Source organism: Muscardinus avellanarius (assembly GCF_963383645.1).
Source record: "Muscardinus avellanarius genome assembly, chromosome: 6".
Lineage (NCBI taxonomy): Eukaryota > Metazoa > Chordata > Mammalia > Rodentia > Gliridae > Muscardinus > Muscardinus avellanarius.
In genome coordinates, this window is record NC_137791.1 from 63,150,876 (window position 1) to 63,165,239 (window position 14,364).

The following is a 14,364-nucleotide window of genomic DNA, read 5'->3' on the forward strand; positions in this document are numbered from 1 at the left end:
TCACTCATGGGCATCTAGGTGGATTCCATATTTGAGCTATTGTGAATGGTGCTACATTAAATCTGGGGGTGCAAGTATCTTTGTGATATAATAATTTCATATTCTTTGAATATATACCCAGTAGTAGAATTGCTGGATTATATGCCAGTTCTATTTTCAGTTATTTTGAGCAATCCTCATACCGTTTTCCCATAATAGCCATACTAGTTTACATTCCTAAGAACTGTATATGAGTCCCACTTTCTTTGCTTTCTCACCCAGCATTTACTATTTTTGGTCTTTTTTATGATAAACATCCTAACTGGGCAAGATATGTCCTTGCGGTTTTGATTTGCATTTCCCTGATGATTGAGCATTTTTTTCATACATATGACCATTTATATGTCTTCTTTGAAAAAGGGTCTAGGTCTTTAACCTGTTTTTGAAATGGATTACTTGTGAGTTTTTGGTGTTCAGCTTTTTGAGTTTTTATGTATTCTGGATATTAATCCCTTGTCAGATTAATAGTTTGCAAATATTTTCCCTATTCTGTGTTGTTTCTTTCCTCTGTTGGTTGCTTTCCTTTGCTACACAGAACCTTCTGAGTTTGATATAATCCCATTTGCCTATTTTTATTTTTGGTGCCTGTGTCTTTTGGGTCTAATCTAAAATATTATTGCCCATACCAATGTGCTAAAGAATTTTGCCTATATTACTTTGTAGTAATTTCATTTTTGAGGTTCTGCATTTAGGTCCTGGATCTATTTTGAGTTAATTTTTGTGTGTGGTAATAGGAAGAGCTCTAATTTCTTTCTTCTACACATGTTTATCCAGTTTTTCCAGCACCAAAGGACATTCTTTTCACCGTTGTATATTCTTGGAACCTGTGTCAAAAATTAGTTGGCTATATAAGCATGGGTTGATTTCTGGGTTCTCTATTCAGGTCCATTGGTTATGAGTCTCTTTCTATGCCAGCAGCACCAAGCTGCTTTGATTACTAGAACACTGTAGTCAGGTATTTAAAGTCAGCTATTATGAATCCTTCAGGTTTGGCTATTCTGAGTGTTTTGTGCTTCATGTAAATTTTAGGATTTTTTTCCATTTCTATGAAGAAAGTCACTGATATTTTGATGATAATTGTATTGAATCTATAAATTGCTTTGGGTAGTATAGTCATTTTAACAATATTCTTTTTGATCCATGAACACAGGATAACATTCTACTTTTCATGTGATTGTTATAATTTCTTTCATTGTTGTTTTATAATTTTCATTGTAGAGCCCTTTCACTTCCTTGGTTAAATTTATTTCTAAGTATTTTTGTACTTACGGTGGTAGGATTGCTTTCTTGGTTTGTTTTTCAGCAAGTTCATTATTTATATGAACTTGTCTCCTAAGGACATATCAATTCCACTATCTCTCAGCTTCTGAAGGTCCACACCACCTCCCAACACTGCCACCTGGTAACCAAACCTTTAACACATGGACCTTTAGGGGACATTCAACATGCAAACTAAAGCAATCTTTTCACAATATCTTTAAGGAAAACAATACACTAAGCATACAGAATTGGGGACAGAGCTTAGGAAGGTTCCAAGAAAATGAGGAACACTTTATTAATCACTTTGTACCATTATAACAGAATATCTAGGACTGGGTAATTTATAATGAGCAGAAATGTATCTGCTCACAGAGAGGCTGGAAAGTCCAATATTAAGGTGTTCTCATCTGTCAAGGACCTTTTTGCAACATCATCATATGGCCCAAGGGGAGGAGGAGGGAGGGAGCCAATTCTCCCTTTTAAAACTAGCCACTCCCACAGCAACGGCATGAACCCACTTCACGGCCTAATCACCTCTTACAGGCCTTTCCTCCCAGTACTGTTACATTGGCAATTAAATTTCAGCATGAGTTTTTGAAGGATAAATTTCAGCATTTGCGTCACGCAGGGTCTGAAGCTCAAATGTCATTCGTTTCCCAGCACATCAGCCCCAGCCATTCCATCTTGCCTGTGCTTCAAGAAAGGTTAAAATGTGTGTCCTTCATGAAGCCTACCTGTGAAGCCCACTGACACAGAAATCCTTCACTGACTGAAGGAAGGATCTCGTCTTATACCACTTTAGTCTTATAGCCTTACGTGTGTGTGTGTGTGTGTGTGTGTGTGTGTGTGTGTGTGTGTGTAGTAATGAGGATTGCACCTACAGGCGTGCTGCCTCTGATTTATACCCCCATCCCCATCTCATTTTATTTTGAAACAGGCACTTGTTAGTTACCATGTGCTGGGCTCTAGCCTGCCATTTTCCCGTCTCAGCCTCCCAAGTACTAAGAGGCTTACATTTTAAATTTAGTGATTATTAAAGAAATATTGCTTGTTTCTTAAATTATTACAAAGGCACTCACATATTGTTCAGAAGTCTCTAACATGTCATTTTAAAAAGTAGATATTCATGAAATGCTAGGCTGCTGTTAGAATGCAAGGTTAAGTTTCAGTTATGTATTATACAACATTATTTAAGTAAACTCTCCATATATAACATGTTCTCTATATATGGCCTTGTTTTAGGGGTAAACTGACTAAAAATTATGTATGATCGTTTTGGTTGATGTGTAGTAAACATCAAAACTTTTTTTTCTAGGAAAATGTATTTATTAAATGTGAAAATCTTCCCAGATTGACAGTATCCAGAGACTCCCACGCTGAGATTTATGTCCATTGTTGTTTGACTTTTGTGTCTTTTTTCGGGGCTCTGTTTATTTCCTGGACCTGCCTTGTTGTTTCAGGACTCACCCAGGAAGGCCTCTTCAGGGTGAACGGGAATGTCAAGGTGGTGGAGCTGCTGCTGCAAAAGTTCGAGAGCGGGGCGCCTGTGGAGCTGGCCCAGGAGGGTGACGTGAGCGCCGCGGCCAGCCTGCTCAAGCTCTTCCTGCGGGAGCTGCCCGAGGGCCTCATCACGGCGGAGCTGCACCCACGCTTCCTCCAGCTCTTCCAGGGTGAGGACCGCGCAGCCTCGGGGTCAAAACAGCTCATCCTCAGTGAAAGCTATGCTCTCCAATATTTAATCTATAACATTAAGCCACAGCTGGTGGTACATGCCTGTAATTTCAGTATTCGGGAGGTTGAGATAGGAGGACCGCAGGTTCGAGGCCAGCCTGGGCAACTTAAGAGAGACTTTCAGCAACTTAGCAAGACAGTGTTTCAAATAAAACATAAAATAAGGCCGAGAGTAGCTCAGAGATAGAATGCTCTTGGGTTCAGTCCCCAGTAGAAAATAACAATAACAACAACAACAACAACATACACGTGCGCACTCACGCACACACACATACACGCGTGCTCAAGGCTTACTTGGGAGTGTGCTCTTAAGAGGGACTTGGTACTCTGTTTTTTTACCCCAGGTCTCTCTGATTCCTGGCTCAGGACATGAGCACTCACTCTGATACACATTCCCAGCGTGATGTGCCGCCCTCACCAGAGGCCCAAACAGATGAGGCCACCTTGCCTTGGACTTGGCCATCAAAGGCCATGAACCCAAATAAAGTTCCCTTTAATTCCTACATAGACCGTGTTGAGTGTTTTGTTGCCCTGACGGGAAGCTGACTGATAGCTTGGGTAGAAGTGACTGGTGTCATGCATCTATGGCTCCCCAAGGCCCCGATATCAGCAGCGCCTCCTCGCCTGGCCCGTTCCTGGCTTCCAGTGGGGACATGGAGGCAGGCCTCTTGGAAGATTGCCATGCCTGACTCCTTTCTTCAGGGTTTGTGTCTCGTCCTCAGTGAACACTGGCACATTTTGCCAAGTTCTCGGCATGGAGGTCAGTTCCTCCCAAGACAGAACCCTGCCTCTGCGCTGCCACCACAGGGCACCAGCAGCCAGCCACCTTCTCTGCGTGAGGCTCTTTCCAATATCCCAGATCCTTTCAGGAGCTTGACTCTGCAGGCTCCTGACTTGCTGTTCTGATGCCCCTCACCTGACTGGGAACAGGTCGATAGGTAAGAGAGGTACTGTGTCCCCGGGTTCATCCTGTCTGAGACTCTTACAGGAGCCAGGAAGCTCTGCAGCCAAGCACCCCGAGAGCAGAGTGCTCTATGCAGACAGTATGCCTCTTTGTAGAGAATAAGTGCCTACACTTTGTTTTGGGGTTCCCAAGTAGCTGGACTACAGGCAACCACCATGTTGGGCTCCTCTCTCCTTTCCTTCCTTACATTAGTATGCAATAAAATCACTTTGATATAATTTCCTTTGGGAGACAACCCAGCTATCATAATTTAGTCCTCATACTAATGGCTTCAGTAATTTTCTTGACACTCCATCACAACTCAATGTTCTATTCCTTTTTTCTTTTTTTTTAAAGTGCTATTATGGGCCTCTGAATTATATTCTATTATATCCTGTTTCAAAGAGTCTATAAGAACAAACTTTTTTATTCGAATGCCCCCCCCCCCTTTTCAAATGAAACTTCCTTTCTCCATGCTTTCTCAGATGGAATTCTGAGGCCCAAGTACGTGTTTGTCAGACACATGAGCTAGACCAGAACTGCTCCTGTGTCCAGGCTGGAAGCTGCCTGGGGCACCCCTGCTGCCCACCATTTGCAGATCACCTGTAGGAGAAAACTGTTTAGATTCCTGTGTTTTTATTACAAATTATCAGCTCAGTACTTGTCTGGTATCCGAAGTTTTGAGATCACACATCTCTTTAGTTGGCAAACCACTATACCTACATCCCAGCTGTTTATCAAAGACTTCTGTCTGTGCTTGACATTTGCCAGAACCTTTGTCTCTGTCAGAGGCCTGGTTTAGACAGTTCATATTTAAGAGAGAGACTCTAGGAGGCCGCTTATCTTTGACTGCATCAACTTGCCTTCCTTAATTGAGGTTTCCAGGACAATTATCTCAGCTTGACATATTCTATGACTTTTGATCTTTTGTTTTTATTTTAGTAAGTCAGCAGTTTGTTTACTTTTTATGTTTATCATCCCAGGTATGTTTTAAAATAGGTCTGAATTGTAAGCAATAAAAATATTGCAAGGAAAAATTTATTTAATATGAGATTACCTAACAACCCCTTTATCTGAATGCCTCCTGTTGGAAATCCTTCTATAATTGTTTCAGAACAACCTGGTACCAGTGTATGAGAGCTGGCTCCAAAGTGCCATAAGAGGCCGACAGATAAACAGCAGACAGGTCTAGGATTGTGCAGAGACCAATTTATTAGGGTACTTATTGACATGCTAAGTCAGTGGTAGCAGTGGGACTAAGTGGGTTTCTTCGGTCTCCAGTAGACTTCTGCCAGAACCCTTGTTTCTTCTGGAAGCCTGACTTAGACAATTCATATTTAAGAGAGGTTCAGAAGGACCTGCATTGATCAGATCAGATCTGTTCAGAGGGGTCAGAACCAGGGGTGTATGGTATTGATCAGAACAAAAGACTACATCTTCGTTGGAATGTAACTGGTTTATCGTAAGCTAATATCAGAATCAGGCATATTTCTGGTGCCAGAAAAGGTTGTAAAGCTCCACATACTACTCTGATAGTTTTATCTACTACTCTAATGGTTTTTTCTTTTATAATGCTGAGAAACTATGCAAGGAAAATCAACCATGACTACTGTGGGACAATAATGGGAGTCAATCTTAATCTATATAGTAATATAAATGTAAATATAAATGCTTTTTATCTCATAATTGAACATTTTGTTATTGGATGACTGGAATCAAATCAGTCTATTTATTGGTAGTACCTTCTACTGAGACACAGGGTGATGCTAACATAAGATTAACCATCCTAACTTTAAGGGGTTGCAGTTTGATTGAGGAGGTAGAATATATGTTATGTGTATTCTATAGTGCTTCAAATGAAAGAAAAGCACATAGAGTTGATGGTGAGTAACAAGGAGAGAAGAAAAGCAGCCTGGTTTACGGTGGTCAGTGAAAAACTTGTGGAAAGAGTGAGACCTGGGTATATTAGGTAAACTTGAATGGAGAGGAAAATCTTTCTTCAGATGAAGAAAGATAAAGACGGGATTATCTAACAGCGGTCCCTGTAGCTACAGAAATTAACAGAAGATAGGATTAAAAAGGCAAATGGAAACCAAATGGTATATGGTCTTGAATATTAGGCTAAGGAACTACTAGTTATCTATAAATAGTCACTTTTTAAAAGAAAGAAGCCACATGATTGATCATTTTAGGCAGTGCTGTGTGAGATAGTTGGATGGGAAAGTACTAGGTTTGGTTGAAACATCTAAAAGACCAGTGTAAATCTAGGTCATGGTTTTAAGGATCTGTATTAACTTGTTGGCAGTGAGATTTTTAAAAATATTGTAAATATGCATAACACAAAATTTATTGATTGTGTTTGTGGTGCTGGGAATTAAACCCAATGGCCTCTGGTATGCCAGGCAAGTGCTCTGCCACTGAGCTACATCCCTCACTTTAACTAATTTCTTTTGTGTGTGCATGTATGTTTGTATGGTACTGGGAATTGAAGCCAGGGGAATTCTACCTCTGAGCTACACCCCACACCCTATTTTTTTATTTTTATTTTTTTGGTGGTACCGAGGTTCCCGGAAACCCTTCAACCTCCGGGCTACACTCCCAGACCTATTTTTATACTTTTTAAAATTTGAAACAGGGTCTCTTAAGCCAGCATGGCTGGCTTCAAACCTGCCCGATCCTCCTGTCCCCGCCTTCCAAGCATGGGGATTACAAGTGTGCACCACCACGCCCAGCTCCCACACCCTATTTTTTATATTTATTTAGAAACAGGGTTTCACTAAGTTGCCGAGGCTGGCTTAGAGCCCGTGATCTTCCTATCTCAGCCTTCCAAATACTAGGATTACATGTGTGTGCCATCACAACTTGCTCACTTTAACCATTCTTAATGGACAATTCAGAGGCGTTAAGAACATTTACAGTGTTATACAACCATCACCACTATGCATTTCCGAAGTGTTCTTATCGTTTCCAGGAGAAACTGGTAAAGAAATTTTAACAGAAGGCTGCCAGAGATGTTAGGAAAAAAACACTTGAACAATATGGTAGCTGATAATTGTCTAAAGAGAACTAGAAAGGAGTCAAAGGTAGCCCTAAGGCTTGGAGTTTAGGCAACTCATAAGACAGTGAGGAGCAGTGTGGTGGCCATGCCCTTTGCAATGTCCATAGAACCAGGAGGGCTGTGGTGGCAGAGGACAGCTTGCCACACTTGTTACATCAGGAAGGGAATTTTTTTTTATTGTAATTCAGACTTTATTGCTTATTAGTTGTCATTCTACATATTTTTAAGTAAACAGACTTTGAGAAAATATACTGGGAGTGTGAAACAGATAATGGCCATATTGGTGAAAATGTTCAAGTGTTTCACACAGGGTAATAAGAGGCACTGTTGCCACCATCACCCCCAGACATTTGCACAATTCCTAGAAAAAGACTGAAAATAGTTCATTGGCATTTAACTAGCATTATTCGTTGTAATCTATGAACCACAAAAAACCTGAACAATTTCATAATCTTCAGAGCAAAACAAAATTTTTCAATTACCAGATGTTTCTTAAAAACCAAACATGAGCAAACAAGTCAATACAACAACAAAACTACACATACACAACCCTGAAAACACAAGTTGGCATATTCTAGTGGTCCTCAATTTGAATATTAATCCAAGAAACAAAATGTGATGCAGCTTTTGAAAATGAGATTAAACTCCTTCACTATAATTATACCTACTTTATAATTTAAACAGTTTAACTAAAGCCAAGGTCAACTTTGTAAAGACCACAGAAACATTTCAAATTACTTTTATGCTAAGGTAACTTCTTTAAAAATTAATAATTATTTAAAACCTCAGAAACAAGCTGCACGTGTATAACTTGACATACTAACAAACTACCCTTCCATGTATACAGCAATAGTTCTTAAAGCTGGGGAGGATATACAAAGTCACTGTAAATCACATATCAACATCAATGACTTTTCCTAGTAAAACAGTCAATAGTTTCCACTATTAATGAAAAAATAAATCAAGCATGTTTAGCAGTTCAGCATTTGAAATACTTCTATGTATATTATTAAAAGAAGAGGTTGAGAAATACATGTGGATACTTAATGACACTCTACAAATAATAAGACTTAAAATGGTTTTATATTAAACCCATTTAAACACTTGTTATCCAACAACTAAAACATCACAATAACATACATAGGAATTTATTAAAATTTTTTCAACAATACAAAAGTTAAATATTAAGGCATCTTTTGTTCCCATTCTACTATATGCAGCAAAGAGAAATGTTTTAAATAACTATTCAAATGCTTTCTGATGTATTTGTATTTGGCAGATTTGTTTTATATTCTCCTATTACAAATCTCACTCAAAGTGTTCATGATCAAGCATGTTGACCCAAACCAAGAGAAAAATGTAAATAAATATCAATTTATTAAAGGAAAGCAGTTCATCATTGAAAATTTAAAAGGAACTATAAAGAATATCATATAAAGTTCAAATACCTGTATTTAAATTTCTCTGAAGCAATTTATGCTTCAGTAATTAAACAAAGAAGAAGAGAAAAAGACTTTAAAATGAAAAGTCTATTAATATGGATCATGCTGTGGAACAAGTGTATACTCAATATTCTGCTCTATTGGTATGACAGTTTGAAAAGGTCCTCATATTCACTTAAAATTTATCACATCCACTAGAATAAGATCATATAAATCAACACTTGAATATTATTCCTCACAGCTGTCCATTTATGAAGTTCAACAGGCTTCATAAAGTATACTAAACAGTAACATTTATACCTTTTATTAAGGCAAGTTTATGAAAATAACTTAATGCCAGATCTCTTCATAAACTTTCCACTGACAATTTTTATGTAAGAAACATACAAAAAGACTGTATTTTATAAAAAGCCACCTCAATATCAAAAAACAGCAGTGAAAGCTGATGGACTTCTTAAAGGATGCTCTTATCTTGTCCCAAATTCCCCGTGCTACTTGTCATCCTTAGAGCTTGTTTCACTTAAATGCTTCACAACATCAACCCATTTCCAGCCTGAGGAAGTTCCCCTTTGTGATCTGTATTATCAGCCAACTTCCGTTTCTGGGCTTTAGAAAGTTGTTCTTTTTTGTCTTTTTTTTTTTTTTTTACTTCATGGGGCTGTATTAGGAGTTTCGACTGAGATGATATTGCTTATAGATGTTGTGGAATTTATGGGATGGTGATTCTCCATGAACTGCTCTTTATTGTCCTTAGCACATTCAAACAATGTATAGGTCATAGCAGTTCCAAGGTTAACTTCCACAGCTTCCTGTAACTTGTCTAATATACTCTGCTTTACAGCTGATGATATGGTGTTGTTAAAAAAAAAAAAAAAAAAGCATTCACAGATATAATTGGAGGTGTTTGGGGATATGTTTCTGTCCAGGAAATCTTTATTAAGAAGGCTTTGGGATCACCATTTTCACCTATCCTATATTGAAATGAAACTGGACTTAATTCCCAGAAATTTTCATTTCCTTCATAAATAGAACGTAATGCTTCTCGTTCCATCTCCTGGTCCTTGTTGGCACCCATCGCACTGGGCTTCTCCCAGGTGGACAGTGGTCGGTACAACCAAGAGAGAGAGAGAGAGCCAGGACAGTGGCCCCGAGGCGGGGGCGTTTCCCTTCCTCGATTTGGCTGCAGGGTGGGAAGTAAAACCCAATTTGGATGCAGGGTGGGAAGTAAAACCAGGCCCTCGGCAGCACCCAGAAGGGAGCGATGGGGTGTGGGCTAGGGTGCCTAAGCGGATGGAGGGGCGGACGGCTTCTCGGAAGAGCTCAGGAAGGGAATTTGAGGCAAAGGTTTACTAGCACCAGGGAGAGCTCCCTGCAAACTTTCTGCTTTGACTAGACCTGAGGCAAGTGTTCTTTTGTCTTCAATAATTCAGATCTATTCAATCTGTGCCTGGGGTGGAGTCCTTAGTAGGAGTGATAGCAATTTAAAATTGCCAGCCTGTCAAGACCTGATCTTCCGTCATGAAAGAAAGAAGCAGGCAGTGTTCAACTTTCGAGGAACCTTCTGTGGCTGACTAATGTGCCTTCCTACTTCTGGATGAACTGGGACTTAGCCCAACGACTCAGCTGCTGTTAAACATGGTAGAAGCTGATGCTCTTCTTGTGGAACATTGTTAATTATCTGTCCAGGTTTTTATTGAAGAAAATTAGAGACTTTTGATGTGGCAGCCTGACAATTGATCCGTTAATGAAATAATGGAAGCCAAGCAGGACGGTCACTGGGGGGGGGGGGCATGATGAGAGGCTCACTTTAAATGGATGAGGAAAAAGAAGGTCAGTGGCTACGAGGAGTCAGGCCAAAAATGGGCGTCATAGTCATCTCTGTAGGCTGGAGTGTGTGTGCATGTGTAAGCGTGTGCATGTATATATCATTCTGAGTATCAGTTATGTTTGGACTGTAGAACTATAACAATAAGCTCATTTTTTTTTATTTCTGTCATCCCAATTTAAGTGTGTTTAAGTTAATTTATCAGAAGACTTTGCTCAGCTGCCTTACTTGTATTTGGCTTCTAACTCCATTGCAGATACTCTACGAACATTCCTAGATAAGGAAATGGAATCCAGTGCAGTAAGTTACTTGCCACAGATCAAATGGCCGGGATGAGCAGAGCAGAGTTTTCCTGACTCCTAAGTCCAGGGTTTTGCCATTATGATGAGTGTAGCAGTCAGCTAGGGCTACAGAAACAGAATGCCACGGACTGGGTGGTGTAAATAGCAGCAATTTATTCTCCACAGTTCTAGAGGCTGGAAGTCCAAGATGAAGGTATTGGCAGAGGTGGTTTCTGGTGGGATCTCTGGGCTCTATCCCCATGTGGCCCTTCCCCAGTGTTGAAGCACTCCTGGAATTTGTTCTTCTACTTATAAAACACCAATACTACCCTGTGGCTTCATTTAAACTTAATCTCCTCCTTAGAGGCCCAGTCTTCAAGTATAGTCATATTACTTGGTGAGGGCTTCAACCCATGAATTTTGGAGGGTCCAAATTCAGTCTATACTCCATCAACAGATGAATAGATAGCAAAACTTTGGGAAATATACACAATAGAATTCTATTCAGCCATAAAGAAGAACAAAAACATACCATTTGCAAGAAGATGGAAAGCCCTGGAGAACATTATGTTAAGTGAGATCAGCCAAGCACAGAAGGAGAAGGTACATATATTTCCTCTAATATGCCCAAACTAGGAAACACAGAGGATACCAGTGGGATTCCAGATAATGGAGGAGAAATATCAGCAAAGTTTGAATGGAAAGATAGGAGAGGAGGAAGGCTGATCTTGATTAATGAGGGTCTATATCTGAATATGTGTAAAATTATGAATATGACATGGTTAACCTGGACAACCATTGGTGGGAGGGGGGAAGGGAAAATGGGGACGTGGGGGGGAGGGCACCAAATATAGTTTAAATGTACATCATTTATGTTCAATAAAATTTTTTTTAAAAAATAAAAATAAAGCCGGGCGTGGTGGCGCACGCTTGTAATTCCTGCACTTGGGAGGCAGAGGCAGGAGGATCGAGGCCGGCCGCGCTGGTTTAAGAGACCCTGTTTCAAAAATACAGAAAATAGGTCTGGGAGTGTAGCCCAGAGGTAGAAGGGCTTCCAGGAACCCCAGTACCAACAAAAAATAAATAAATAAATAAATAAATAAATAAATAAATAAATAAATAAATGAAAAAAAAATAAAAATAAAAATAAATAAAAATTTAGTCTATAATACAATGTTTTTAAATTCATGATAAATATGAGTAAAAGTAACCTAGCAAAAAGCTTACAGTCAGATGTTAATTGGGTAGTTTCTGGGATAGAATTCATTATTGTAGAATTGATATGTTTTTGCCTTTGATATATGTAATGACTAGCAAAGTTAGATGTGAAGAATTTATTTATTTATTTATTTATTTATTTATTTATTTATTCTTTTTTTGTGTGTGGTACTGGGGTTCCTGGAAGCCCTTCTACCTCCAGGCTACACTCCCAGACCTATTTTATACTTTTTTTATTTTTGGAAACAGGTTCTCTTAAGCCAGCGGGGCTGGCTTCAAACCAGCGCAATCCTCCTGTCTCCACCTCCCAAGCGCGAGGATTACAAGGGTGCACCACCATGCCTGGCCTGAAGAATGAATTTAAAACAAATGACATACATAGAAAAAATAGTCCTGGAGTGTATTTTATATGTACAGATAATTTCTGGTATATTTCTGTTCATGGTTTAATTAATATTGACTTTCTTTGAACATATTTCTTTTAATGACAGGATTAGGTGTCATAAAGTGAGCACCTATTATTTTGTTTAATATCTAGCCAGGCACTATAGCACATACCTGTAATCCCGGTACTTGGGAGGCTGAGATAGGCAGATTGCAGGTTGGAGACCAGCCTCACCAACTTAACAAGACCCTTAACAATTTAGTGAGAACTTGTTTCAATATAAATTGGCTGGAGGTGTTGCATGGAGGTAGAATGCCCCTAAATTCAATCTCTAGTACCTACCCCCCCCAAAAAAGTAAACATTTGTTTTCTCTCACATATTCTATGTCAAGAGTTTATGTGTGGTTTAGCTGGAGGTTCTAGTTAAGGATTGTGGAAAGCTGCAGCTAAGAAGTTATCAAGGAGCTGGGCATGTGGCATATTCCTATAATCCCAGTACTTGGTATGCTGAAACAGGAGGATTGCAAGTTTGTGGACAGCCTCAGCAGCCTCGTGAGGCCCTCTGCAACTTAATGAGACCCTGTTTAAACGTAAAAATAGGGTTGGGTGTGTACTTTGTTGCTCACATCTTCCCTCACAGCACCAGCTCCAGAGAAGAAAGGTAAACAAAGAGCTGAAGTGAGCAGATGTAGATCATTCGGGTGTAATTCAGCAGTTCTTCCAGCACAAAGAACGTCTAAAACCTCCAGTAGACAAGATCATCACGCCTTCCAGGGACTCAGAACAGAGCTCAAAACCAGAAAAGAAATACGCTAGCCTCACAGCCAACGGCATGGCAAAAGCTCCATATTGCCAGCAGCAGCGGTGAGTTCACCAGGTCCGCGACAGCTCCAGATCAGTGCACACGATAACCATAAGTGAAATTGCAGCCCCTACAGGAGAAATACGAGCACTGCATGTCCAGGGACTTGCGAAGCTTTGATAATCTCCCTGGGTCTGAAATTTTACAGACCAACCCAGTGAAGGAGTAGCAGTGGCAGAGATACCACACCCTAGTTGCAGCTCCCTGTGGGAAATGCCGAGCCCGGCACCCCCACAGTCTCATGCAGCCTTGATTAACTCCCTGGGTCTGAGACATTACAATACAACCCAGTAAAGGAGTAGTGGCGGCTGAGATTATCACAAACTCCAGATTCAGAACACCCTAAGTGAAATCATGGTGACCCGGGGAAGAAGCCAGAGAAGGCACAAACTTCTGAAATCATGGGAAAGAGGAACAGCAATAGAGCAATGAGTGCCCACAACCCCATATCAGAACCTGATAACACAGAAATTCAGAGATCTCCAGAAGATCAAATCAGGAATATAACTGTAGAAATAATACAGGACTTTTGAAAAGAATTTAGAGAGAGTCTAAAAGAAATAAAGGATGGAGTCATTGAGGTAAAGGCATCAATTCAAACTATAAACAATCTATTAGACCACATGGAGAATAGAATCTCACTCCTAGAAGATGATCACTCCAAAAATGGACACATAATTTATAACTTACAAAAAAAATCAGAAAACAGGAATCTGACATTGAAGAAATATGGGCCCATTTTAAGAGAGCTAACCTAAGAATAATTGGAATAGAGGAGGGAAAAGAAGGTGAAACCAAATGGATCAATAATATCTTCAAAGAAATAATAGCAGAAAATTTTCCAAACATAGAGCAAGAGATTGATACACAGGTCCAGGAAACTTATGGAACTCCCTTTAGACAGGATCAGAGAAAAGGTTCCCCATGCCACATAATTGTCAAAATGACCAATGTAGAAGCCAAGCAGAGAATCTTAAAGGCAACAAAAACAAAAGGCCAAGTGACATTCAGAGGCAAACCAATTAGAATCACTCCAGACTTCCCAAACCAAGTCATGAAAGCCAGAGGGCGTGGAGTAACATATTCCAAACTCTGAAAGGAAACAACTTCCAGCCAAAATTTTCCTTCCCAGCAAAATTATCTATCAAATTAGATGGGGAAATAAGAAGCTCCCATGACAGAAACTGAAGGAATTTATGTCTTCAAAACCAGCGCTAGAGAAAATACTCAAAGAGATTAACTACAAAGAAGAAATAGGTAATACACACCAGAACCAGAGAAACAAGATTTTCCATCCAGCAGACAACTAAGCAAAGAAGA

General features: G+C 39.7%; 1 protein-coding gene and 1 pseudogene across 2 annotated transcripts in view; one reads left to right on the forward strand and one right to left on the reverse strand.

The window, feature by feature from the left end:
- FAM13A (family with sequence similarity 13 member A) overlaps positions 1-14,364 on the forward strand; it is a gene marked incomplete at both ends in the record, with an annotated part of 316,801 nt that overhangs the window by 34,392 nt on the left and 268,045 nt on the right. Inside the window, one exon of the mRNA XM_080697200.1 lies at positions 2,760-2,969. Coding sequence (XP_080553326.1) covers positions 2,760-2,969 — 210 coding nt within the window. The remainder of the gene's footprint in view (positions 1-2,759; positions 2,970-14,364) is intronic.
- LOC308264495 (RWD domain-containing protein 4-like) lies at positions 8,965-9,548 on the reverse strand (annotated as a pseudogene). Its single transcript has one exon. The product of its transcript is annotated as an RWD domain-containing protein 4-like (transcript).